The sequence below is a fragment of the Heptranchias perlo genome, chromosome 21 (genome assembly GCF_035084215.1).
Source record: "Heptranchias perlo isolate sHepPer1 chromosome 21, sHepPer1.hap1, whole genome shotgun sequence".
Lineage (NCBI taxonomy): Eukaryota > Metazoa > Chordata > Chondrichthyes > Hexanchiformes > Hexanchidae > Heptranchias > Heptranchias perlo.
In genome coordinates, this window is record NC_090345.1 from 5,491,279 (window position 1) to 5,518,066 (window position 26,788).

A 26,788-nucleotide genomic window follows, 5' to 3' on the forward strand; every position below is an offset into this window, starting at 1 on the left:
AGCCTTACTAGTGTCATCCATATCTCGAGAACAAATATAAATATTTTTGAAAACTCGAGAACAAGACAATTTGTAGGGACTTCCAGGTTCTTCTTTAATACTGGGCTGTGTTGTACAGGTTACTGAATCTCAAAGCACGTGGATTTAAAAATGATTCTCTATGGATTAAAGTAGATATGGGAATTTTTAATAGCGGCAAGGTTCTGGTGAGAAATCTAATTTGTTAAGAAACAACAATGGTGTAAGTACAATATGCTTTGCTTGAGTTGCTAATGAATTGGACATTAATTATGTGCTGCCTGTAGTGACTTTGACAAATTAGAGTCACTCATTTAACTCCGGAGGATCCACATCTGCACACCAATCATACCAAACTTCATTACGTATCCCAAGCCTTGCTGCTCAATCCCCCATCTTTATACCGCAAGACAGATTCAGCAACGGGTAACTGCGCATGTGACATTGACTCGCGCATAGCTGCTCTGAATTTGAGAGGACAACTTTAAAAGCAACCAGCCTTGCCCAAACCCTGCGCATGCGCAGTTAGTGCAAAACTGCATTCTCGACTTGGCCTACCTTGTGTGCACCTTCCCCGACATTGAGGGGAAGGTCCACACAGACCAACAATGCCAAAAATGTATTGTTTGACTGTAGGAATGGGTTGAGACATCAAGCACCAAGTGAACTAGACCAAACGAACAGTGATCCTGACGTACATACTTCCGGCAGCCAGTGTTTTATGCCTGCTGCTGCCGGCACCCAGCAGCAAGAGGCACCGGGAAAAACGGCTTCCAAAAGGAGTACTGGCATTGGTTTGCTTAAGAACATAAGAACTAGGAGCAGGAGCACCTCAAGCCTGCTCTGCCATCAATAAGATCATGGCTGATTTTCTTTTTAAATATTCACTCCGTCTGATAGGTTCCAGTGTGTTTATCCCTTACTGTACCCACAGTACCCACGGACCAGTTGAACGGACCAGTTGAACCAGGAACACTTCTCACCACGATGGACGTCTCGGCACTCTACACCAGTATCCCCCACGATGACGGCATCGCTGCGACAGCATCAATACTCAACACCAACAACAGCCAATCTCCGGAAGCCATCCTACAACTCATCCGCTTCATCCTGGATCACAATGTCTTCACCTTCGATAACCAGTTCTTTACCCAAACACACGGAACAGCCATGGGGACCAAATTCGCACCCCAATACGCCAACATTTTCATGCACAAGTTCGAGCAGGACTTCTTCACTGCACAAGACCTCCAACCAACACTATACACCAGATACATCGACGACATTTTCTTTCTATGGACCCACGGCAAGGAATCACTAAAGAGACTACACGATAACATCAACAAGTTCCATCCCACCATCAAGCTCACCATGGACTACTCCTCAGAATCAGTTTCTTTCTTGGACACACGAATCTCCATCAAAGACGGGCACCTCAGCACCTCACTCTACCGCAAGCCCACGGACAACCTCACGATGCTCCACTTTTCCAGCTTCCACCCTAACCACGTCAAAGAGGCCATCCCCTATGGACAGGCCCTGCGAATACACAGGGTCTGCTCAGACGAGGAGGAACGCGATGGACACCTACAGACGCTGAAAGACGCCCTAGTAAGAACGGGATATGACGCTCGACTCATCGATCGACAGTTCCGACGGGCCACAGCAAAAAATCGCATAGACCTCCTCAGGAGACCAACACGGGACGCAACCAACAGAGTACCCTTTGTCGTCCAGTACTTCCCCGGAGCGGAGAAACTACGCCATGTTCTCCGCAGCCTTCAACATGTCATCAATGAGGACAAACACCTCGCTATGGCCATCCCCACACCTCCACTACTCGCCTTTAAACAGCCACCCAACCTCAAACAGACCATCGTTCGCAGCAAATTACCTAGCTTTCAAGAGAACAGCGTCCACGACACCACACAACCCTGCCACGGTAACCTCTGCAAGACATGCCAGATCATCGACACAGATACCACCATCACACGAGAGGACACCACCCACCAGGTGCATGGTTCATACTCCTGTGACTCGGCCAACGTTGTCTACCTCATACGTTGCAGGAAAGGATGCCCCAGAGCATGGTACATTGGCGAGACCATGCAGACGCTGCGACAACGGATGAACGGACACCGCGCAACAATCGCCAAACAGGAGGGTTCCCTCCCAGTCGGGGAACACTTCAGCAGTCATGGACATTCATCCACCGACCTTCGGGTAAGCGTACTCCAAGGCGGCCTTCGAGACACACGACAACGCAAAATCGTCGAGCAGAAATTGATAGCCAAGTTCCGCACCCATGAGGACGGCCTCAACCGGGATCTTGGGTTCATGTCACGCTACACGTTACCCCACCAGTGAACAAATGTTATCTATTTTTAATATAATGGGTCATTTGCTGGCTTTCTCTGCCTTCCGGATGTTTCTGCCTCTCTCTGTTTTTTTTCCTGTTTGTTTTTTTGTTGAATGTGTATTCGGGGGTTCTGCAGGTGACACCTCTCTGTCTGAACACGGTGATTGCCTTGGCAACGGGCAGTTGCAGGGGCAGTCTGTAAACACCATGTATTGTTCTGTGATGTATAAATGCGTAGACTTCAAGGAGCTCCTGAACATTTACCTGACGAAGGAGGAAGCCTCCGAAAGCTTGTGAATTTAAAATAAAATTGCTGGACTATAACTTGGTGTTGTAAAATTGTTTACAATTATCCCTTACTGTACAGGGTTATCTGTTAAGCCACTCGTCATCCCTAGAACCATAATGTGGCATAAACAACACCTTCAGAAGAAGGAAAGGAAGAAGTGATGAGAAAGTTCCAATTTCAAAAAAAAGTTGCGCCATAAATAGATGGAAACAGTACTTTACAGTATTTTACAAAAGATTAAATCTCTCCTGTCTCAGTGGTTTGTTAAAAAAATATTGACTTGGTACAACCATGAACTAGTGGAATAAATATGCTAATATGAAAAAACCTTAACTAGATTAAATGAAAATTACTAATATTGGTTTTGTATTTTTCTCCCATTTCATGATTTTTTTTTGCAATGACATATTGCAGATATGTGCATATTGCGTTTTAAATTGTTGTCACTAAAATTTCGGTAACGTGAAACAGGTGTATCAAATTTTCATACCGTGTCCACTTGAATGATGAAAAATCAGTAAAATTTTAAATGGGTACTTCCAAACTTTGTAGTGTCTGAAGAGAGCATTTTGAGCTGTACAGCACTAGGGTGCATACCTGGTGGCTGCAAGACTGTCACTGGCATTGGTGGAAGCAATGTGAGGTAATGAATATTGTAAATCAGGAAGTATCAATAGAAAGAATATTCCTCAAGGCTGCCAGTACTTTTGTGCTGAGGCACATTTACAGTAATTGCATAAAATTAAAATTCATCGTAAATTTAAATTTGCAAAACGAACATTTATTTAACAGCAAAAACTTCCTGATTGACAGCATCACACAAGAAGCGTATTGGCAAAACATTAAACTGTGTTGGCTTAAGTGCAATTTTTCCTACAGTGTTGGTACCATTACATTAAACAAGCCAGGTGACAATAGTTTAACAGAAGCAACATTATGCAGTGCAAAAACAAAGACAATGGAAGTGAACTGCCTCCAGAATTTAACACTGTTAACATCTAAAGCTGGCATTGTTACTGAAGTACCTAAAAAGTTCCTGAGCTTTAACAGTGACTGCCTTTAACCCAAGTGGTTTTCAGAGCCTGAGCAATCGAGATAAGCTTATTCACTTCTAGGCTTATCTCACAAGCATGCATTTTACTGCTTCTCCTGGTGCCACACTTAACATCTCCAAAACATAAACCTTTTTGAAAAGTCAGATACAGGGGCGAGGGTTGCAAATGCAAGTATACTGCTTCAAAGTTCAAATTGAATGGGCAGGCTGCCAGAAATTCGTGCCATACTGAGAGCTCTTCAGAGAACAAAACGTTCAAGAGAATAAATAAAAACAAAGCAAAGCTTTGAGGATGAAAAAGGAAATTAACAGACAGCATAAAATTTAACAAACAAAATTTATTAGAAGAATAGTGTTTTGTACCGAAACTGAGCCTAGCAACCAGTAAGTACTACAAACACATTACAATTAGATTTTTTTTGTTATTCGTTAAAACTCCATTGTTATTCTTATGCAATAACAATCAAAAATTCCCACATGCACAGAGACAGAATCAATGTTTCCCAATATACTGTACAATGCAAAGGACCACACAAATTACAAAAAAATCTAAAGTACTGGTCACTTACAGTAAGACACAGGGTATTTTAGTATTCCAGTTGAAATTAATTTGCATTTTTAAAACAAATCAATTAACAGTAGTGCAAAAAAAATCATAAGTGCCACAACAGCTGTACAAGACATTGATAATAAATGGACACAGAATCAAGAAATACATTTATAAACGACTGCAAAATAAGCTTTTAAAAAAATTATACAATTCTTTCGGACTGTAAACTGTTATTGTAATACAAGGTCAAACAGACCAAATGGGCACCCGTTTTTTGAACACTACCTGAATCTGGGAAGCTGAGATAGTTTGAGAATGGGGCAGGTATTGGGAACTGTGAAACATTGTAACAAGGTAGCAGGGCTCAAATTACAGCTGGGGCTATTTGCGGTCAGCAGGCTTGCAGCACTACATGTTCCTGGGCTTTAATTCATAAGCCTGCCTCTCGGTGACATGGCCAAACTAGGTTATATACATAAAAGAAGAGACAAACAATCCTTTAGCAAGTCACTGCTCAAGATTATGGCCCTCCACAAAACGTTGGAGAATACTCTTGCAGTAAAGCAACATTACAGGTTATTAAGGAAAGGCTAGACACAGGACACATATACACACACACACACACACACACACCTTACTCCCAACTCAACTGGTTAGTAGCTGTAGCTTACACTGAATATTCTGCAGCCAACACTAGTAAAAATTCCTGAAATGTGAGATTGAGGTAATGTGCTTTTGACATTAAAAGTAGAGTTTATTGAAACAACAGTGTATAATTCTGAGGCATTAATAGTGTATTTGATATTGATCAACACAACCAGCAAGCTTTGAAGCCATTTTACATGGATTATACAGGGCTCTTCTGGCCACAAGTTCTGACGGAGAGTCCCACCTGAAACGTTAACCTTTTCTTTGACCTTTGAGATGATGACTGATCTGTTATTACTAGTATTTTCTGATTTTATTTCAGATTTCCAACAATTTTTTTCATTTCTTTTGCAACTGTAACCGACAGTGAATTTCTAAAGACTGATGTACTATTGTATATAGACAGTAGGCTATATGACTGTATGAACACAAAGACTGCCCTTGTGTAAAACATTTTTCCACACCTGCCAGCCAGACAATAGAAAATTGAAGAAATTACTTAAGTTCAGTTATTTTGTTAGGTTGGGAGGGGGTATGTTGTGCTACAGTAAAAGTTTAGATAAGGCGCACTTGTGATTTCTAAAATCTCAACACGGCCCACTCTTTATTATGGTACCTGATTCATGAAGCTTAGAGTCATGTAATGTGGAAACGTAATCAAAACCTCTCCTCACCACTGCTATCTAAAGAGGAATACAGGGGAAAAAACAAAGTTACATTGACAGACTGACTTCAATACTGCTGGACTAACTCAAATACTAAACTAATCAACAAGCACAGCTAATTATACTAGGATATTATGCTTGTATTGGCTGGGCAGGAATCACCAATTTAGGGACCACTGAAAAATCACTGCAATTCTAGTTTAACACCAGTAAGTAATTCCCACATAACAGTTCAGATTTTTTGCTATTGAGAATATTACATCCACATACAAAATCTTTTAAAGGGCAATAAGCCAGACAAATGTGTGCACTGCTAGGTTAATGCAGATTCCACCCCATGTCTATTATGTAAACAGGATTAAAAATCTACTTTTAAAGTGGTGGGGGGGGGGGGTATTGAAATTTACATTACAAAGACCAACTCTCTTCTTCCCCACCCCAATGATTCACTCTTGCAACTTCACAGTCACTCATTCAACGTATCACTATGTATAAGTGGTGGATACTGTAGCTGCATTTGCTCGATATTTAGACATTAGCAGCAAAATATAAATCATGCAATATCCCATGAGCACACCTAGCTTTAAAAAGCGACCCCATGTAATTCTGCGTGTATGACACAACAATACAATTCAATACCTCTTCACACTGTGGTATATGCTAATTTTACACAACACAGATTTACTAGGATAATACCAGGGATTAGAGATTTTAAATAACACTAGGGCTGAATTCACTCTAGCTGAGGTTAAAGGGGGATCTAGTACAAAGTATAAGCAAAATTATGAAAGCTTTGAGAGTAAACAGTGAAATATTATTTCCATTGGTTGATGAATTAGTAACAAGGGGCATAAATTTAGGATTAGTACTAAAAGTATGAAGGAGGTTAGAAGGAATGTTCTCATGCAAAGAGTTATTAGAATATGAAATGTTTTATCATAATGTGGCTATTAAAGCCAAGTCAGTCACAATCAAGAGGGAATTTGATAAATATATGAAGCAGCAAAATATTAAAGGGCAGGAAAATGGGATTACAGTAGATAGCTGTGCTTGTAGAGCCCTTAACCAGCACAGGCGGGATGAGACCAATTGCCTCCTTTGATATAGTTTGTCCCTTAAGCCCCAACCTACAAAAATTGGCAATTATAAACAGCAGGAATTCTACAAACATTTAAAAAATGTAAACAGTATTGTTGAAACATGGTGCGTTCAGAAAACAGAGCCCAAGAAGTCTGTACAGAAATACACAATTGTGGAGACAGAATGCCACTATAAAATGTCAGAGGCACTGTGTAGAAAAAATGCAGCTTCAGTTTGGCTGACTAAGTTTTTGTTAAACTGAGTAAAATCAACATTCACCAACAGATGTGCTGTAACACTTAAAAAAGTCACTGTTAGATTTAACAATCTAGCTTAAAGTACCTGCACTAAGTAAGTGGTTTTGAAGTAGTGTGTCAAATGTCCCTGAGGGTTTTTTTTAAAAACAGTAATATAGTTAGAGGTGCTATTTTTTTTTAAAAAGTCACTTATTCTTCTTACAGTTAACATAAAAACATACAGTACAGCACGCCAGCCCACTTGAAACAACCAAAGGGGTTATTAAAACCAAAACGGGTTTGTTTTTTTAATGTGCATCTAAGTAGTGACAGTTCATACAGCTCGTCCATTTTTTTCCTCCATCATTTTAAAACTGTTGCTTTCCAATGTGATGTTTGCATTCATCTTGTACCACACAAACCATTATCATTCTCAGGAAATATCTTTTGTATTTTATAGGGACATCATAATTGTGACAAGTTATAGTGACATTACTGGAATCTGTCTGCAATCAACAGAGTCTGCATTTAAATTGGGACATTTCCAGCAATTTCTTTGGATTATAATTACTTAGCTAACAAGTGGTATAAATAGAATACGTGATGAGGAGTCACGTGACACAATTTACATCTGACTTTTGGCATTGACCATCACACAATCTCATCTGTTGCTAAGTGTATAATGAGGTATAAATCGCAGCTAGTGGTATTTTGTCATATATCCTCCATTCCTCTTGTACATAGAGGTTCTCCTCTTAGTGTGTTTTTTGTCACAACTTATTAAAGAAATGACAAAAAAAATTGGCCATCTCATTCCAAAATCTTCATAGGTGTATGAAGAAGATAGCATTTGTAACTGTATGAGGAACCTAAAAAACCTGCAGCAACCCAGCAGGATAAAGGGAAATACACAGAGAAGGCAAAGGAATGTAAAAAGCAACTGAGGAATTTAAGTATTCCATATTCAAAGCATTTATATCTTCTCACACATGGCTCTACTCATCTCTTACAACAATAACATCACCACGGCAGAAAATATTTCCCAATAATCCAGATAGCTCATCAGTATTTTCTACTATAACCATAATCAATTCATCAAAAAAGTTCCAGAAAGTCGATCTCAAGTTTAAAGCCCTCCAGCCGGGGTAACTAAGGTTGCTACAATTGGCATTTTATATCTTTGGGCTGTGTTTTGGGTGGTGGGGGGGGAAAAGAGAGAAGAGAGTGCATGTGTGATGGGTAAGGGAAAGTATCAGGCTCTGTTGAGATGCCAGCCACGGTTAATTAGCCTGCCAACATTAACGGTCAAGGCTTTTGCACAATTAAAGGCCATTTGGGCAAGGTACTGGAAAGAGGGAAACTGATGGAGAAAATGGTGAGAAAAAATACCTGAGTTTCAAGCTGCTTGTGAAACCAATCAATGCTCAGACGAGATGCACATCAAAAAGAAACAAAGCCCACCTTTCCATCAACATTCCCCCTGCAATAACAATCCTTTTATCCCCTCCCCTCCAAGCATATACAATATCAGAATCAGCAAATGCATTTTAAAAATGAAAACTGAGGCATTTTACATCATGAATATACTGCACACACCATAGACCTGAAAACAAAGTAGTGGCATTTATAAATCTGGATAAAATAGATTTGAAATGCCTCAACAGATATATATCGTACAGTCACTTTGTCTGCTTTGAAACTGAGAACAAGTGCAACTATAAAAAAAATTGACAAATTATTCTGAGCATCCTGACATGTTCACAGTCAATACTGCAGCCAGGTTTTCTTGAACTCTCTAAAGAAGCCTCTTTCATCATTGCTGTGTCAGGTATAATAAACCATAAATCACATCCAGAGTGTAGTATATTTCAAAACCCTGGGCACACCCAAAATGTTCATTATAGCCACTCCCAGGAAAATCTGCTTTCCTATAAACAATTTTTGGGAAGTAATTTCCAACCTCATCCCTCCCACCCCATCGAATGTGAATTGTCAAACTGAGTTGGTTGTAAGTTTGGAAATTTGTCTAAAAATCCATCATTTAGCACACTTATATGGAGGAATATTTTACTATATATAGTCCACTTACACTAGAAACTCTAAACGAAGTCTTAGAGGCAATAATCAATATATATTTTGCAACTTTCCTCCCCTTCTCTCGAGCACATGGACTCTAGCTGGGCTATGATTCCAAAGGTATGTCACAAAATTAGTAGGGAGTGAGTGTCTGCAGATTCTTCGGTTACAAATGGAATCACAGTCAAGCACGATCCTGATCGCACCAGACATTCACAAGAGCGCAATATCCAGCTAGGATCCTGACTGATTTTTTTTTCCTCCTCAGTCTGGGCACTGAGGCTAAATGTAACCCACCAACTGCTGGCCCAGCTGAGATTTGGTAACTCATACAGACAGGGGATCGAACTTTGGATCTTTTAGTCTGTATTACTTAGTGCTGTATTGAGCAATGTCATTATCCACCTGGCCGTCGGAACAGCAATACTTTTTTATGCTCGGAAAAATCTGTGCAAAGTGCACCGAGGATGTGCAAGATGAAAAGTGAAGCACTGATCCAGCTAACTGCAAGAGATCACTTCCGTTCCCTCCCCCTCCAAAAATGTCACGGCTGTACACAAGAGCCCAGTTGGTTAGAACCCTGGGCCGCATCAAATTAAAAACAACATAGGAGATAACGTAGAGCTGCTTTTAGTTCAATAGGCCATGAACCCAATACTGGCTGTTGTCACTATCCAAGCAGTAACCAGAACTGGTATTATTTCGCATACTGCCCAGTGTCATTTGCCAGTTTTCAGTCCAGCTGGGAGTTAACTGCTGGTTGCACATGGAACAAAGTGCTCCCTATTGGTCATGATCAAATTAATAGTGCATGGGAAATCAGAAAATTGCCATTGTCCACTGTCTCCTCGTGCTGCAGAAGTAATTGTATACAAACCATGTCTTCCAGCACGGACGATGTGCTTGTTGCTGAAACACAAAGGTTAGTAATTTTCAGTCACATTTACTACGCTGAAGGATGGACCATATCTATAAAAGGATTTGAGTGCTCGGTCAAGGTTCTTGCCCTCTGATCTGGCAAAAAAAAAATCAAGATGCAGGAAAAAAAATTACCATTTTAACCTTGATATGTTAATTCTGAAATGCAGAGAAACTGATAAACTGGCTTCAGTATCAAACTGTGAACAATTTCAGGCTTACAATAAAGGACAACTACATTGCGTACAAGATCACTTAATACAGACAGTATTGTCACTAGGATTTCAATAAAACATGATGGTGGGAGTGAGAAACTTTCACATTATGTCCACCTGAATGGTGAAAAACACTCAGAATGCAATTATAAATTCTGTCCTCTCAAAAGTGGGCTGTGTCTGCACAGAGCATTTGGAGTTTTGTAACACCAGGAGAAGTACTGATAGTTACTACAGTCACTGGTGGTGGAGGGGATGGAAGCGATTTGAGATGATGAATTAACATCATATATGTGTACCGGCACACCATTAAAACATATTAAATGTAGTTTTTCCCTACAGCTTGTTGGTACCAATACACTAAATAAACCTAGTGACAACACAGACAAGGATGACAGTATGAATTATAATATTAAAAAGTACTTTTGATACAAACTGAAGACCTCTGCATGTAGGAAGCCTGCCTGGGGAAGGGGGAAATATTCAAAAAACAACGCCTGTATGACAGCAAAATGAAAATGAATGCATTAGAAACAGTATTGTGAAATACTACACTACAGTGGGCATTACTTAATTTACTGTAGGTAATAAAGCTGAGAAATGTAGTGAGCAATTGGTCATCGAAATGTACAGGAGTGATACAAGTCCATAAACGCTTGAAAAATACTGCACTGTTAAGAGTAATCATTGCTTTCATTCTGCTCTATTTTTACATACATTACACACTTCAATCTACCATCTATGTTTCAAAACAGATTCAGATTTTAAATGATATACAGTTCTTTTTATAAAAAGAAAGTTTACACAGTAACAATACCTTGCAGGGCGAGGCACACCATTCAATAAATCCATTCTGGACATAATACTGAATCAATGTCACTTCAAATTAACCTCAAGAACTTGGTGAAGAGCAAAGCATGACGATAATGATGAAATAGGATATCTGCTACAGAGAATTTTGACAACTCTAATCCCCTCTCAGATAGAGAAAAAAAATCTTGTTTAATATATCCGTTAGGAAACGTAAAAAGGGATTCCAGCAATGGTAAACGCCTTAATTTTTTAAAATTAAGGCAAAATAAAAATAAAGCTGCAATTTTTAGAGCATGCAGGTCTGAAATAATTTGGCAAATTATGTTCTAAATATAGTCACTGCTACGAAGACTGCCCTAATCTTTACAGTTATGCTGCACCGTTAGCCACCTCATTTGTTTTACAAATGAGGTATCTTGCTTCTGACTTAAAACAGCTCTTTAAAGCCTCTGTCACAGTTTCCAAGGCAACCCAATATCTGGATTAGAAGTCAGACAAAAAATGTGCTTTGTACAACTTATGAGGCAAAATTACATTAAAACAAAATCTTGACGTGTCAGAATTTTGAAAAAGAAAAACATTTGCGAAAATGGGTCGATAATTGATTGGAACGGGAAATTCCTAGTCGGTTTCAAAATTTGCAATGATTTGCTGCAAACACAATTAAATTAAATTACACTTTGGGACCCACACTAGAAGAAAAAACATTATAAAGTGATTAAAGGAATAAGAGCTTTTACTCCATCTATCCCTGCAACATATCAAAATTTTGATATACTGTACACTGTGTTCAAGCAACACCACCTGAAAGAGGCACACAGAACCTGTGTATTTAGCTTTGTAATAATGGATCAGGATTCCTAAGGAGCTGATGCTTGCAAATTACCTTTTAAAGAAATCTGCATGAGGTATAAGATTGAACACTACGTGTCCAGGAAGAATGAAAACAAATGGATAATCAGCTTTTAATACAGATCTCAGAACTGACTCACAACTTGTAATGGGACGAGTGGGTCCAGGTCAATTCACCAAAAGGATTTTTTTTTGGTGAAGGTAGAAAACCCTTACATTATCTCCCTATGCCATGTACCAGTTAGGGCAAAGAGAGCAGGTAACTGACCTTATTTTGGGACATTAAGCTCCCATTACTACTATGGTGCTCCAACATACTGCATCACTAAGGCATGTTTTCATGCAGGATGCGTTTTGATATATATCTTGTTTCGATAATGCTTTTCCCATCCAGCTTCAAAGAAAACTGGGCGATGTTTGTTTTTGCAAATTTAAATGTTTTTTTAAAAATTCCACCTTGAGTCGTTTTTCTATGTTAAAAGGTACTCTATAAATGCAAGTTGTTGCTGTTGGGTTACAATACTGTTCTGCTCCTGATTTCTTTGAAAACACACCACAGATGATGCCATTTTGCAAAGAATGAATGTAGTTTGCCTAGCATTCATAGAAAACAAATCAATATTACTATTTTTATTTTGATTTGTTTTGTGCTCAAGGAATGGGAGATGTTGGTGCTGCAGGATGGAACACTTTCCATCTGAAGCACCCAGTGCTAGCATCAAGCACTGCCAGATTCAGTACATGACTGTTAGATATAGAATAAAGCTTCTTATACTCTGCCCCAACACGACTCAGTCCAAAACTCAGAACACCCCCTACAGCACCAATGTGATTTTTTTTTTCATTTCCCAATGGCCATCTGAGTGAGGTTGCCAATTTAATGTCAAATTAGGATCAGTTATACAGTGCGGATCCATAACGAATAGGAACTGGATTATCAAATGTAATATCAGCTTTTAATACAGATCTCAGGACTGACTCACACCTTTTAATGGGGGCGAGTGGATCCAGGTCCGTTCACCAAAAGGATTTTCTTTTGGTGAAGGTGGGAAATCCTTCCACTATCTCCCTATATATGTACCAGTAAGGGCCAAGAGAGCAGGTAACCGACCTCATTCTGGGGCATTAAGTTTGTCAAGCTCACTTCACAAAGTACTCTTCACAAGTTTTAAGATTTCCCACAATTCTAACAAGTTATGTGATTGAAGAAGGGCGAGTAAAAAGGCAATTTACCTGGGGATTAGACCACATCACGATGTCCTCCAGTTACCGCTAATACTGATGACCCTGTTCATTTTCTAGCAAAGAGAATTGTTAGTCTTCCTATTGTGGGTGCAATTATGCTGATGCAACCAATATACTGAACGCTACAGTAATGAAATTACATCTAGTTAAATAGGTAGTTTTAATGGCATTTTTCTTCAGTGACAAACTTTTTTAAGTGCTTTTTACTTTTGATTTAGAATGGATTTCATTTCTGTTAACAGGATGGTGTGCCCAGTTGTTTCTTAGTAATGTTACTGCATTATTTTTAACACTACAGTATTCATGCAAAGTCATAACAAACAGGGGTAGAACGTCCCTGCTTCCATTATTCTCCCTCTTTTCTTTCCTTTCTTTCTCACCCCAACTGAAAATGTTCTGGGTCCATACTTGCAAACTGCAAGCACAGAAACAAGCCACCCAAAATTCAGCAAGTTATGTTGAGCCAGGCAATGTCTTTGTGAATACAGTTCTCGGGTTGCCAAATGTTACAGTCTAAAGGCCAGAGATAATCAATGTGGTAGGAAGTAACAGTAGATGTTCTCAATTTCAAACATTCTTTATATTGCAAAAAAAAGACAACCACCACCAGAAAATGCATGGCTCCAGCACTGGTCTCAAATATTTTTTTTGTTGTGAGTTAATAATTAAACCTCTCCAAAAAAGATTGATATAGTTAGCATTTGCAAAAAGAAAAAATGACAAGTTACCACTTCATTTTAGTGGTTTAGAATAAATAAATAAATAAAATCAGTGAAGCAGAGGCTGGCCAGTTCACTTTATATTTAATAATAAATTAATTTAAAATGTCACAAATAATTCAACAGAATTTTTTCCAAAGTCAAAAAGAAATGGATATGAAAAATTCTGGAGAGCTTCTTCCTTAAGATTTCTTCTCCAAAAAAAACAATATGAAATCCTGAAAACATTTTGGCTGAAGTTGGTATTTGCTTGTCTGACAGACTATTTTAAAGCCAGGATATAGAAAGCTGGCAATTATATATCAGTGTAAGCTGCACAAGTGTTTTAGAGTTTTTCAAAACCCATTGTTTTCAGAAGTCTTTTCTGTTGGATGTTACGTTACTGGAACCAAGCAGTTTCTGTAAGCAATTCTTGGGAAAATTAATGCTTTAACAAAGGAAGTGAATGAGGAGTAGTGTTTAAATACATCAAACTAAAATCATCTGCAGTAAACTTCTACTACAATATGCTATAATGGGTTATGAATCTTTATAAATAAGGCTATAAGGCTACTGATCATACAGAGGTGAGAAAGTCTTGTATTAATACAATATTACAGTGAAGATACCATTTTCACCATTTGATGTGAAGTAGTTGTGCATAATTAGGTATGAAGTATTAAGACAATTACAGTACATGCACAGCACAATACTGTCAGCCATTTCACTGACATGAGCTGTGTTCTAGGTGAGCACTAGCATACAATCTACTATCTTCTTTTGTTTTGATTTAGATCCCTCCCCAAGCCATTCTCTGGCCTGTATATATTTTGTTAACTTGCAGCTTCATGTCACCACCCTCTTATATTTAGAAGCCGAGGAATTATTTTAATGTTAGCTATTCCTAAAGATACGCAATTGTGTGTTTTTAAGGCAGTCACATCAGATGACAAAACTTCAATGCACCTGGTAACTGAAGCAAACATGCAGTCAGCACAAAACAACAGTCGTCATCTGCTCCAAGGAGGCCACATGCTAGCATTGATAATTGCTGTCAGGTTCCAGAAATTTCCCCAGCCCGTTTACGTACTGATTATTTCAAAATTATTATATGCACAAAAACAAATAACTAATCACAAATGAGGCATGAAAACTACTGCAACATATTTTAAAATTTTGGAAATGCAGACTTTTAAGAAAAAAGGGGTACGGTGTATCAAAATGCCCAATTTAATAAAAGCATCTATAATTAAATTTCTTATCACAATTATCTCTGTGATTGGAATAAAAACTCTACTCTCACATTAATGCCTCATTTATACCCTACGCAGGTTGAAATGATTAGAGTTCGTGTTGTTTCAACAAAAGGCCTGGAGCAGCTCTCTGTCACACATTAAGGTCCCTCTAGATTGCTGCTGGGACCCCAAAAGAACATCGGTCAGAGCCTGCGACTTCTGAGCGCCATTCTGCTCGTTAGTTTGCCTGCATGGCACCAGTTATCAGCTTATGTATTTCCAAACTTAGGCAACTTTATGGTGCCTTTTCTTCTTAACAAATATATGTCTGTACATTAATGAAAGTAGTGGCTGTTAATATGGTCTCCAGTTAAGCATCTGGCATTACACCTTGAATGATAGAAAGGTTACAGCATGGAAGGAGGCCATTCGGCCCATCGAGTCTGCGCCGGCTCTATGCAAGAGCAATCCAGCTAGTCCCATTCTCCCGCCCTCTCCCCGCAGCCCTGCAAATTTTTTTACTTTCAAGTACTTATCCAGTTTCCTTTTGAAGGCCATGATTGAATCTGCCTCCACCATCCCCTCGGGCAGTGCATTCCAGATCCTAACCACTTGCTGTGTAAAAAAGTTTTTCCTCATGTCACCTTTGGTTCTTTTGCCAATCACCTTAAATCTATGTCCTCTGGCTCTTGATCCTTCCACCAATGGGAACAGTTTCTCTCTATCTACTGTCTAGACCCTTCATGATTTTGAATACCTATCAAATCTCCTCTCACCATCTCTGTTCCAAGGAGAACAACCCCAGCTTCTCCAGTCTATCCACGTAACTAAAGTCCCTCATCCCTGGAATCATTCTAGTAAATCTTTTCTGCAACCTCTCTAAGGCTTTCACATCTTTCCTGAAGAGCGGTGCCCAGAACTGGACACAATACTCCAGTTGTGGCCAAACCAGTGTTTTATAAAGGTTCATCATGACTTCCTTACTTTTGTACTCTATGCCTCTATTTATAAAGCCCAAGATCCCGTATGCTTTTTTAACCGCTTTCTCAACCTGCCCTGCCACCTCTTCAATGATTTGTGCACATATAAACCCAGATCTCACTGTTCCTGTACCCCTTTTAGAGTTGTGCCCTCTAGTTTATATTGCCTCTCCTTGTTCTTCCTACCAAAATGTATCACTTCGCATTTTTCTGTGTTAAATTTCATCTGCCATGTGTCCGCCCATGCCACCAGCCTGTCTGTAGCCTCTTGAAGTCTATCACTATCCTTCCAAGTTTTGTGTCATTTGCAAATTTTGAAATTGTGCCCTGTACACTCAAGTCCAAGTCATTAATATATATCAAGAAAAGCAGTGGTCCCAGCACCGACCCCTGGGGAACGCCACTGTACACCTTCCTCCAATCCGAAAAACAACCGTTCACCACTACTCTGTTTCCTGTCCCTTAGCCAATTCTGTATCCATGTTGCTACTGCCCCCTTTACTCCATGGGCTGCAATCTTGATAAGCCTACCATGCGGCACTTTATCAAATGCTTTTGGAAGTCCATATACACCACATCAACTGCATTGCCCTCATCTACCCTCTCTGTTACCTCATCAAAAAACTCAATCAGGTTAGTTAAAAACAATTTGCATTTATCACATCCATGCTGGCTTTCCCTAATCAATCCACACTCCTCCAAGTGACTGTTAATTCCACCCTGGATTATTGTTTCTAAAAGTTTCCCCACCACTGAGGTTAAACTGACTGGGCTATAGTTGCTGGGTTTTATCCTTACATCCTTTTTTGAACAAGGGTGTAACATTTGCAATTCTCCAGTCCAGGAAGACCAGGAAGTTGTTTAAAAACTACCATGAATAACCTGGTATACTGAACTTAAAGATTAAACAAGATGTGAAGAGTTAAGTAAATTTAAAAGCACCATGGTGTACTGCCATGCTAATGGCAAACATGTTGCAGCTTGAGCAACATTTCATTTGTTTAGATGCAAATGTTAAATGCCCCTCCTTCCAGTAAAAATAAATAAAATGTGTATGCAGTCCAATGAAATATCCATAGAAAAATTAGAGGGTTTAAAACAATCTGCCTTTTAGGCAGCACCACTGCATTTCTATGGCTCTGCCTTTCGGTTATGTAGATAAAAGTTATCTGCATAGCATTGGTTTCTTTGTCAACTACTTTGAATCAACAGGAACTGAAGTATCAATGATTCTATCCCATTGATATGTAGCCAATAGATCAGTTGATTCTTAACAGTGACTAATACTGAACTATGTTATTCAGTGGGTGCATGAACCCACAAAACCTAACTAATGTTTGTTAAAACCAAAATATACTGCTTTGATTTTGTGACTTCTTTTCATGATTTGTCAGCACTACAACTACACTCGATCAAGAAAATCAGTACACACTGTGATTCAACAGCAAATAAGCCACCCTCTTGTACTGCACTGTTAAAACATTGGAACAAAAAAAATCCTAGGTTAACAAATATTACTCCTCAAAACTAGTCAATTCACAACAGTGTATAAATAGCTTATTTTAATTCCTCATCATTCTAGTTAAATTTCATTTAGAATTTGAAAATGGCAGGAAGGATGACCTGCAGCAGCGGGTAAGGTAAAACAACATTCATAAGAATACATATCCAGAGCGAGAAAAGGTCATTCTATCCATCAAGTTCGGACCATCCAGAATCCATGCAAGACTAACTCAAGGACGTACCTCCCATGCCATCTGTTGATCTCCTACATTAAGCCCTGAAATGTCACAGTTAGCGCATTCCTCTGAAACCCATCTCTCTACCATCTGAGTAGAGACACAACCTATTTATTTTAAATTAATGCCTCTAATAAAACACCGAAAGGAATTTCAGACAAACACATGACAGCATCAGACGCACTATATCCATGCGTTACAAAATCCTCTTGGCTCCTTTTTCTTCTTGTGCAGATGTTACTTTACCATGCATCTCCTACAATTAGGGCAAGCCTCCAACAATATTGTTGTTCAAGTTCACAACAGCAAGCCAGCAATAAATGCCCCTTAGATATTCTCTCGTTCCTTCCTTTCCTTCTGTGTGGGGAAGTGATTGGCCACCAGACCAACATTTTACCACAGCAGCAAACCTGAGAACATAAACTGGATTTAATGGAGCAGGCAATCAAGCCTGAATCCTACCACTCTCTGATGCTACAACGGGCTGCACCACCATAATGCCAACATTACCATGTTTATATCTTAAGACACAGGAGTTCTGATATAGAGGGCATGTATAATAAGAATAAAGTGAAATACCAATTTTATTCCTCAATAAGGACAACCTATCTAATAAGCCTTTCAGTTTTGCCCGTTGTGTGTTTAGAATAAAAATTTAGACAAACTCATTTTAAAATTCATTGTTATAAAGTTACTTTGTGGAAATATCAATCTTATCCCACAATTTTTATCCAACCCAACATACATGGTATAAATTTAAATTATGCCAAGGATACAAACCAATTTAAAATACAATTTTTAACTCTTTAGTTTATATGTTGTGCTCTTCAAACTTAGCTAACATCATTTCCCCATTTCTGATTTTTTAAAAACAAATTAAGGAGATTATGTTCTGAACAGATTTGATTTTTTTTAAAAAGTCATTTAACAATGAAAATATATGCAAAAAAATTACTTGTCAACACTGAATACTTCTACTAGTTCCGATTTTGTCAGTTCATTGTCCAATTCTGCAGTTATACTAGTGCAGCAAATAGCTTTTCATCCTGCATTGACATGACTCTCCTGAAATTAGAGTGCTATAAAACTTCATTTTTTTTTACATTACCTGCCACTCTAAGACAGAATGCAAACAATGCTCCACATTTTTGGATTAGAAATATTTTAGTTCCTGCATAATGCTAAGTAGCTACAACTTTATACCTATAAACTCTTTCTAATCCTCAGATGGCAGGGTGGTGATGGTGGGGGAAAGTTATGCCATCGTCATATGAGCAGTTCTAAGTAGCCGAGGGTTTACCTAATCAATCTGTACAAGTTACAATTGTGCCCTCTTGTGGGGCCCACAATTAAGGCCATTAAATCTCACTACTTTGAAATTAAATCTCGCTCTTTCGAATGCAATCCAAATGGACTTATCAAATTTGAACTAACACAAAGACAACATTTCAAAACGTATACTATAGCTTTAAAACTTACCAAACGATCAGCTAGTAGCTCCATTGAATGTTAGCAAATTATAGTGCCAAGTTAAGAACTTCTCTCAATGATAAATACTACAAAATTTGTGAGTATTTTTTTAAAAAAAGAAGTTTCTACATGCTCTAGTGCTCCAAATCTGAAAAAAAATTGCATGAAAATAACCAATGTTGGTGAAGACAGATCCAAGCCTCACTGCGTAGGAGTCTAAATTTGATCATTTTAAAAAACATTTCCAAGTATAGAGATGCTTTTACAGCAAGACTTGCATATTGTTTAGCATCACTAAAATATAAGGCTCCCATTTATACTCACATTGAACTTATACACCGAATTTTACAGTAATTGTCAAACAGGAAATGTTGGTGAAGGAAGGGATTCCAATATTTAGTCCTTAACTTGATAACACTGAAACGGGGTTATTAACAAGCATTGACAGGTTAACTAACCTTGCAAAGCTAAAATTTGGTGATTAACATGAATTGCGGAGGCGGGCGGGGGTGACCGTACTGAGGTACAACCTCTTGTGGTTTTGTGTGCTGTGCTCCTCGCTGCCTCTAGCTAGGCCTGTTTCCAGATAATATCAAATAAAAGCGCAGCCGTAACAAAACGTTCTTTATTCAGATACAGCTAGGCTACTCTGTGCACCCCACCTTACGTTCTGCTAATCCATCTCAATTTGTTAAGAGTTTAAAAAATAATAATTTATACGACATGGGAATGAGCACATCCTTTTTAAAGAGATAAGTGGGTCAAAATAGCAAGACAACAGTAAAGCCATACTCTCTCTCCTGAGCTTACTGCATTAAATCTTTACAATGAACTTACATTTCATATAGATGATTTCCAGTTCACAATCATTCCATTGTCGTTGAACTCCATTAAGGGAAATTTGTCAAAGACATAAATTAAAATTAAAATACACTACAGTAACATCCCAGGAGTCCATAAGCTGCGGTACAAGGGACTTGAGAAGTCCCGCCCATGTCTCCCCGATTGGCTAATGACAGAGCCCACCTCCCGACTGGTTATTACAGCTGCCAATCTGCAGCTTGTGCTGACTGTTAGAAGACGGCAGCATTTGCCTGATTTATTTAATTAGATGACAAAAATTAAAGGCAAGAATTGGTATAAAATTGTATAAATACATAAAAAAAACATAGTTAGCTCCAAGAATATGTTCCAATTACTTAATTTATTTTCATTTGAAGCTCCTCCCTACCCCTCCAGTCAGGTTTCGCACCAGCAAATGCTTGGGTATCAAAAGGCAAGCAATGAAATTACGGACACTTTGCCCTTCCTTCCTAACGTTATTTATTTTTTCTTGGGCGGAATCAAAGCATTATAGAAAGCCTACCTTACCAGCCTTGGATGGTATAATATTTCCTCTCGCTGCCAGTTCAAGTCAAACAAGACTAAATGGGATCCTTTCCTTTATTGCACAATTCTGTATTTAGATATTATACATTCTACTTCAAAATCATTTAGGAAGTCAAATGTAAAGCAAATTCCCCATTTTTCTATGAATTTTTAAAATTTAAAACACTGACTCTATGGTTTGATGTACTAAATTCCAAAATAAAATTAAAAAGGGGCAGGAAATAGTTTGGGACAATTATTCTTGATTTGTTTCTATGCTGGAATATGAATACACAGGGTATAAATCTCTTATCAGTTTCATGTCAACTGCATTTCTTGAACTGATGGACAGCAGGAAACGCTAATGCCACAAACAGTGCAATTTAGCAATTCTATTTTATAGAAAGCTGCGTAAGTGTTCAGTGCTGATCCTGCTATAAGTGCTATTCATCTTGTTACTGCTACTTTAGTGTTTCAGAAGTCTGTCTCATGTTCAGTATAAATTCCTTTGCTACTGCATTGAAAAAATGCACAAAGATTCAGAGTATTTAGAAAAGATAATATTCAGAATTTTTCTTTTTTTTTGCTGGGCCAGGGTAGTACTGCTGTAATAAAAATAGAAAATGCTGGAAACACTCAGCAGGTCAAGCGGCATCTGTGGAGAGAGAAACAGAGTTAACGTTTCAGGTCGATGACCTTTCCTCAGAACTCTGTTTCCAGCATTTTCTGATTTTATTTTAGATTGCCAGCATCTGCAGTATTTTGCTTTTGTACTGCTGTAAAGTTTGCTAGTTTTTAAATAGGTAGCAATTGGTATTTTCAATAGCGAAGGAGCTCTCCCTTTTTATCCCCCCTCCTCCACACCCATCATGTTGTATTATTGAATTGTTGCTGTGCTACACTAGTGCTCACCCAGATACGAAAAAGTACTAGCACCAACACAAAACCCTACTCAACTTTCGAATTGCTAGGACTGTGTTCCAGCTCGTCATCCAACTCTTGGGGCTCTGGACTGAGGAGTTTCAGCTTTTTCTTTGGCGGGTTTTTCAAAGTACCCAGCCTCTCTTTCACTTTGTACTCCAGGGTGCTGTGAGGGATTCCGTAGGTACTCTGTGCTTTCGAGACACTCATCTTCCCACTCATCACCACAGTGATAGCTTCTTCAAGGATCTCATTGTTGTACTGTCGGTAGCGTCCTCGCTTTTTTCTGGGCTGCTTCGAGTCGCCTTCTATGTCAGATGTGGCCTGCTGCTTACTAGAGGTAGGCTGGTCCACATCTGAGCCCCAGGAATCATGTCCTCCCTCAACCAAGCTCACCACCCCTTTCCTGTGCCACAAATTCTGCTTTGGAAGGATCACTCTGAGTTTCCTGTGAAGTGCGCTTTCAATCTGTGAATTCATGAGCAATGGGCTATAGGTGTAATGATTTGTGACATTGGTTTCGTAAGAGAGATCCATTCCCCGAACCTGTGGTATCTTCAAATCCACTGAAGCTAAATGGCCTTGGTCTTTCTTCCCATCATGTTTTGTCTGAACTAATCCTCTCTGAAATGTAACCTGATGGACAGGAGGTTCCTTGGTTTCTGCAGATGTATCATTTCCCCTGAATTTTACATGTTCCAAATTGAATTCATAATGTGGTTTGGCCCAAGGGGCCTCTCTGGCTAGTACTAAGTGCTGTCCACGGTGCTGTGATGCTGGTCCTAAATTGGGTGTAGTAGATGCCTCATTCTTATTTACTGGTTCCTCACCCTTTTGGGCTGATCGAGTCACTGGTATTTTGAGAATAACAGAAGATCCATAATTGTCCTGCGTCATGGTCTGAATGCTTCTTAGCGACTTTGGAAGTGCCCCTTCAATACTTTGCGATTCGCAGTCCAATTGCTGTTGGCCAGCTCTCCCAGGACGCCTAGGATTGGATGGAAGGAAACTCAGGTGAGCAGGACTTGCACAGGCAGGAAGGGATGGATGGGATCACTCCTTTATTAGAAGACCTTGCTTGGGTAACATCACTTTATGAATCTATAGAATTTAACAACCTCAACATCTGCATCAATTAAAAAAATTTTTGTTTGATAGTTATTTATAAAATGGTTAGAAAATATTCACCAACAGTCTGAAATAGCTCAAACTGAGGCACTGGAATCAAAGCTACCCCAAAATATAAAAATAATACAGCAGTAAGGGCAGTCATTTTGTTTTTAAAAAGGGTGCACAAATTCCTGTTGAGGAAATGACTCGCGCAAATAATCTACAAACAGTAGCTTTATTGCACATTACAACTTAACATATATTGTCACTCTACAAATACAAAATTGATTTTAGTGTAACAAATGTGACGTTACCACTAAACAAGTAATAAAAGAGTCAGCCAAATGATGCATGATTAAACATTTAATGCCATATATTTAAATAAACATTTTAAAGCTTTGTGCAAGCCACACTTCCACCAAAACTAAGGAATAAACTTTTAACAAATAATATATTTATTAAGTCTCGGATGAAGCTAAAACAGGAAAGTTCCCAATAATTTGTGAGACTTCAACACAGATTACTCCTTTCATACGTATTACACCTTTTTCCTGCCAATTTCTTTCTCTTGTTTCTCCCTTCACTCACTCCTGAAGCCGGACTCATGCTAAGGTGCAGTTCCACTGGTACCAAGTGTCCTTTGGCATTTTGCCCAAGGGGCCACTCTTCATATTTGAGCATTGGGAACGAGTGTTGACAGGCTATATGATCACAGATCTCAAAAAGAAAACATTTGCGGGGATATGGGGAAAGAGCAGAGGTGTAGGACTAATGGGATAGCTCTTTCAAAGAGCCAGCGAAGGCACAAAGGGCCAAATGGCTTCCGTCTGCGCTGTAAGATTCTATAATCACAGTTCGGCTCATTATTGTCCTCATCCACACAGATGCACTTTCCAGTGGGGGTCACTGGATAGCAATCAAGAGTGGGAACCCTGACTGAATTCTCCCCTACAAGCCAAGGGTACAAACGCCAATTGTAGCACCCCTACTGCGATCAGATAAATCAGCACAGACCAGGAACAAACCTATTTAACCAATTGAGCCATTTAGGAATCATATACTACTGCTTTCGTACTACATTCATAGAATCATAGAATGATACAGCACAGGAAGCCATTCGGACCATCGTGCCTGTGCCGGCTCTTTGAAAGAGCTATCCAATTTGTCCCACTGCCCTGAACCTTTCCGCATAGCCCTGCAAATTTTTCCCTTTCAAGTATTTATCCAATTTCCCTTTTGAAAGTTATTATTGAATCTGCTTCCACCGTCCTTTCAGGCAGTGCATTCCATATCACAACAACTCGCTGTGTAAAAAAAATTCTCCTCATCTCACCTCTGGTTCTTTTGCCAATTACCTTTAATCTGTGTCCTCTGGTTACATGACCCTTCTGCCACTTGAAACAGTTTCTCCTTATTTACTCTATCAAAACCCTTTGTGATTTTGAACACCTCTATTAAATCTAAAAGCAACATTTTGAATTGCTAATCAGTGATTACCATTAACCAAATAATTTTCACTTACCCAATCTGGTTTGCATATTGCACCAATTTCACTATCATTTTTGATACGTTTACCCTTTTGAGAATTTGGTTATGTTTTGCACCATAGGTTCAGAACTTCTTCTAGATAGCACCATTAGTGAAGAAATACTAAACTGTATCATTTGCACACATTTCAGTTTTAAAAATTCATTATATTTGTAGAATATTAACCGCAGGGATGCCCACCTAAAGGCATACCTTCTTACTAGATGTGTATTCAAATCAGACTCCATAATACATGCACAGGAGTCAAATTTGATAGCAACAGGTCAGATTTGTGGGAAGAAAAGTATCAAAATTTAGTGGGGTCCTTGTAGTTGTACATATATAGTGGGGGAGAGAAAAGAAAAGGATCCTTATTAGATCCTACATTCAAGCATGGGTTAGCTACATGGTGAAGATCCCTCTACTTTTTAACAACTGCATGAAAGCAGCCCAGTACGACATTGCTCACACCAGATATCCTGTAGCCCCCATGAATGCCAATCTATGCTGAATTGTAGGTCGTTTTGCTCTAAGGACCAACAAGATAAATTTCACTTTGGATCCTCACAGCTGGCAGAGAGAATTATGCCTCATTAGTTCAGACTTGATCCAGTTCAGTGAGATAAGTAGTGAGCTAACTCACGACATTATCCACTGCCTTCATTTTCAGTTCTAAAAACAGTTAGTAAGGTATATTACATTTCACTATTCAATTTTTCTGTCACACTGATAGACAAAAACAAAAAAAGCCAAGCAAAATCTGACTAACAGCGATCCCTTAAAATTATACTCTTTGCTTGCTCTGGCCTCTAGTTTAACACTTCATTTTGATTATTTTATAATCCCAAAACACATCCTTTTCTACGGATGAGGCAAGCCATCTGGCCCATCTTAGTTCATCCACCCAGTGTGACCTAAAGTTCCGCTACTACAGCATCCAATTGGTTCCTAAATTATTCCAGAGTTTTCACCTCCGCTATTCTATCCGGGAGTCCATTCCACCTGTTGATCACTGCTTGCTTGAAGTATAACTTCCTGGTATTTATCCTAAATTGCCTTTTACGAGTCCTACCCTAGCAATTCAATTTAAAGTAATTTTCTGGACTTACCTTTTCCATACCACTTAATATCTTACATACTTCTACAAGATCGGGCGGGTCCTTTCAAGACTGAAAAGCCCAAGTTCCTCTAGCTTTTCCTGATAACTCCGACCTCTAATGCTAGGGAGCAGCCAAATGGCTCTTCTCACATGGTCTCCAATGTTTGTGCGTGTCTCCCTTGTGTCTTGGTGACCAGAAATGGGGACAGTATTCAAGGGTGTGATTTGGCCAGAGCATTATACAGGTTTAAGCGTGACTTTCTCTGACTTGTTTCAGCTATATAATTCCACATTCGGTTGGTTTAAATTACAATCCTACATTTTCTATCCAGATCAGTGCCACAACTAATAAGAAACAGAATTTTTGCCTAGATTAGGCACTTAGCAATGACAGTTGTGTTCTGTAGGTCTCATATGGTTGCTGTGGTGAAAGATGCTAAAGGAGAATAGACCCATAAATTCTTGGTACTGTATATGAAGGGTCTCTGGCAATTGAACAGAACAACTCCCATTCACAGGATACAATTCAACCTTCATTACATCACAATCAGGGCCCCAATGTAAATTAGATTGGACTAGGTCAGGGTTTTGAGCACTTGTTTGCTGCTGAGCATTATTAATGAAAGTAATGAGATTTATTTTGGCCAAAACATGAAAGTGATGTTGATATGCACTTTACATCACTTGTGTGTGGTATCAAACAACAAAAATAACCCACTCTTCCCCAAAATAAAAAAATAACATTTTTTTCCATGAAAATGGTCCCCCATGAAATTAAATTCAGTTGAGAAATTCTATGAATATTGCCAACAGTTTCCATACACATACACACAAGCTTAATGTTATAACACAATACACTCAAACAGATCTCCCACTATTAAACTCCAGGATTTATGTACATTTTTTGCTGCAATTTGGTATTATAAAATTAACTTATTACACCAATTGTGCAACATAAAAAGTCTGAAAACCACACAACAGGGTTCAAAGCAAGTAAATGAACAGAAAAACTGAATTTAGATAAACTCACCCCTCAAATAATTTCAAATGGACAGAAAAATATGATTAGAAACAGCCCATTTATTAAGAACTGCAGGGCAACTACATTTTGCTCCCAGTTCAAATTTAGGTGGGGCATTTTTAAAAAAAAGCTGTGCGCACGTGTGAAAGTCATTACAAATCATATCATACCAAGCAAATGTTTTGAATTCACGTATACATGACCAATGCCTATTTTTTGTGATCTGACTGTTCCACAAATGCATAGAGACTTTCTCTTGTAAAAAAAAAATTGTATACCAATTTTTCTCCAGTTCAAAAATAGAACTGGAACGGGTGTATTTGAAAAAAAGGGTGCGCAGTCAGATCACCTGAGTGAAACGGGTGCATTTTGCTCGTGCGTATGTCCAATCGGCTTCTGTCTCATGCATATGCATGGCACTTTTATAAATCCAGCATTAGAAAACTAAACTGGTTGTCTGGTCTTAGTTTCTCAGAATTATCTGGCAGCCACCCTGAAAATAACCCGTTATGTTCAAATCCAGGCTACCTAAAATATGATGGTCATTGTATATGCCTGACTGAGTAGGATCCACTCCAGAATAAGGGCAGTTACTGCCTCTT

At 38.8% G+C, this 26,788-nt stretch overlaps 2 protein-coding genes across 2 annotated transcripts in view; both read right to left on the bottom strand.

The window, feature by feature from the left end:
• LOC137339932 (uncharacterized) overlaps positions 1-20,066 on the bottom strand; it is a 47,331-nt gene extending 27,265 nt beyond the window's left edge. The window contains exon 1 of the mRNA XM_068002021.1: positions 19,978-20,066. The gene's annotated coding sequence lies outside the window, so the exon portion shown is untranslated. The remainder of the gene's footprint in view (positions 1-19,977) is intronic.
• Positions 20,067-20,268: 202 nt separating this feature from the next.
• LOC137339933 (ligand-dependent corepressor-like) overlaps positions 20,269-26,788 on the bottom strand; it is a 65,178-nt gene continuing 58,658 nt past the window's right edge. Inside the window, exon 7 of the mRNA XM_068002022.1 lies at positions 20,269-22,417. Coding sequence (XP_067858123.1) covers positions 21,457-22,417 — 961 coding nt within the window. The 3' untranslated portion in view covers positions 20,269-21,456. The remainder of the gene's footprint in view (positions 22,418-26,788) is intronic.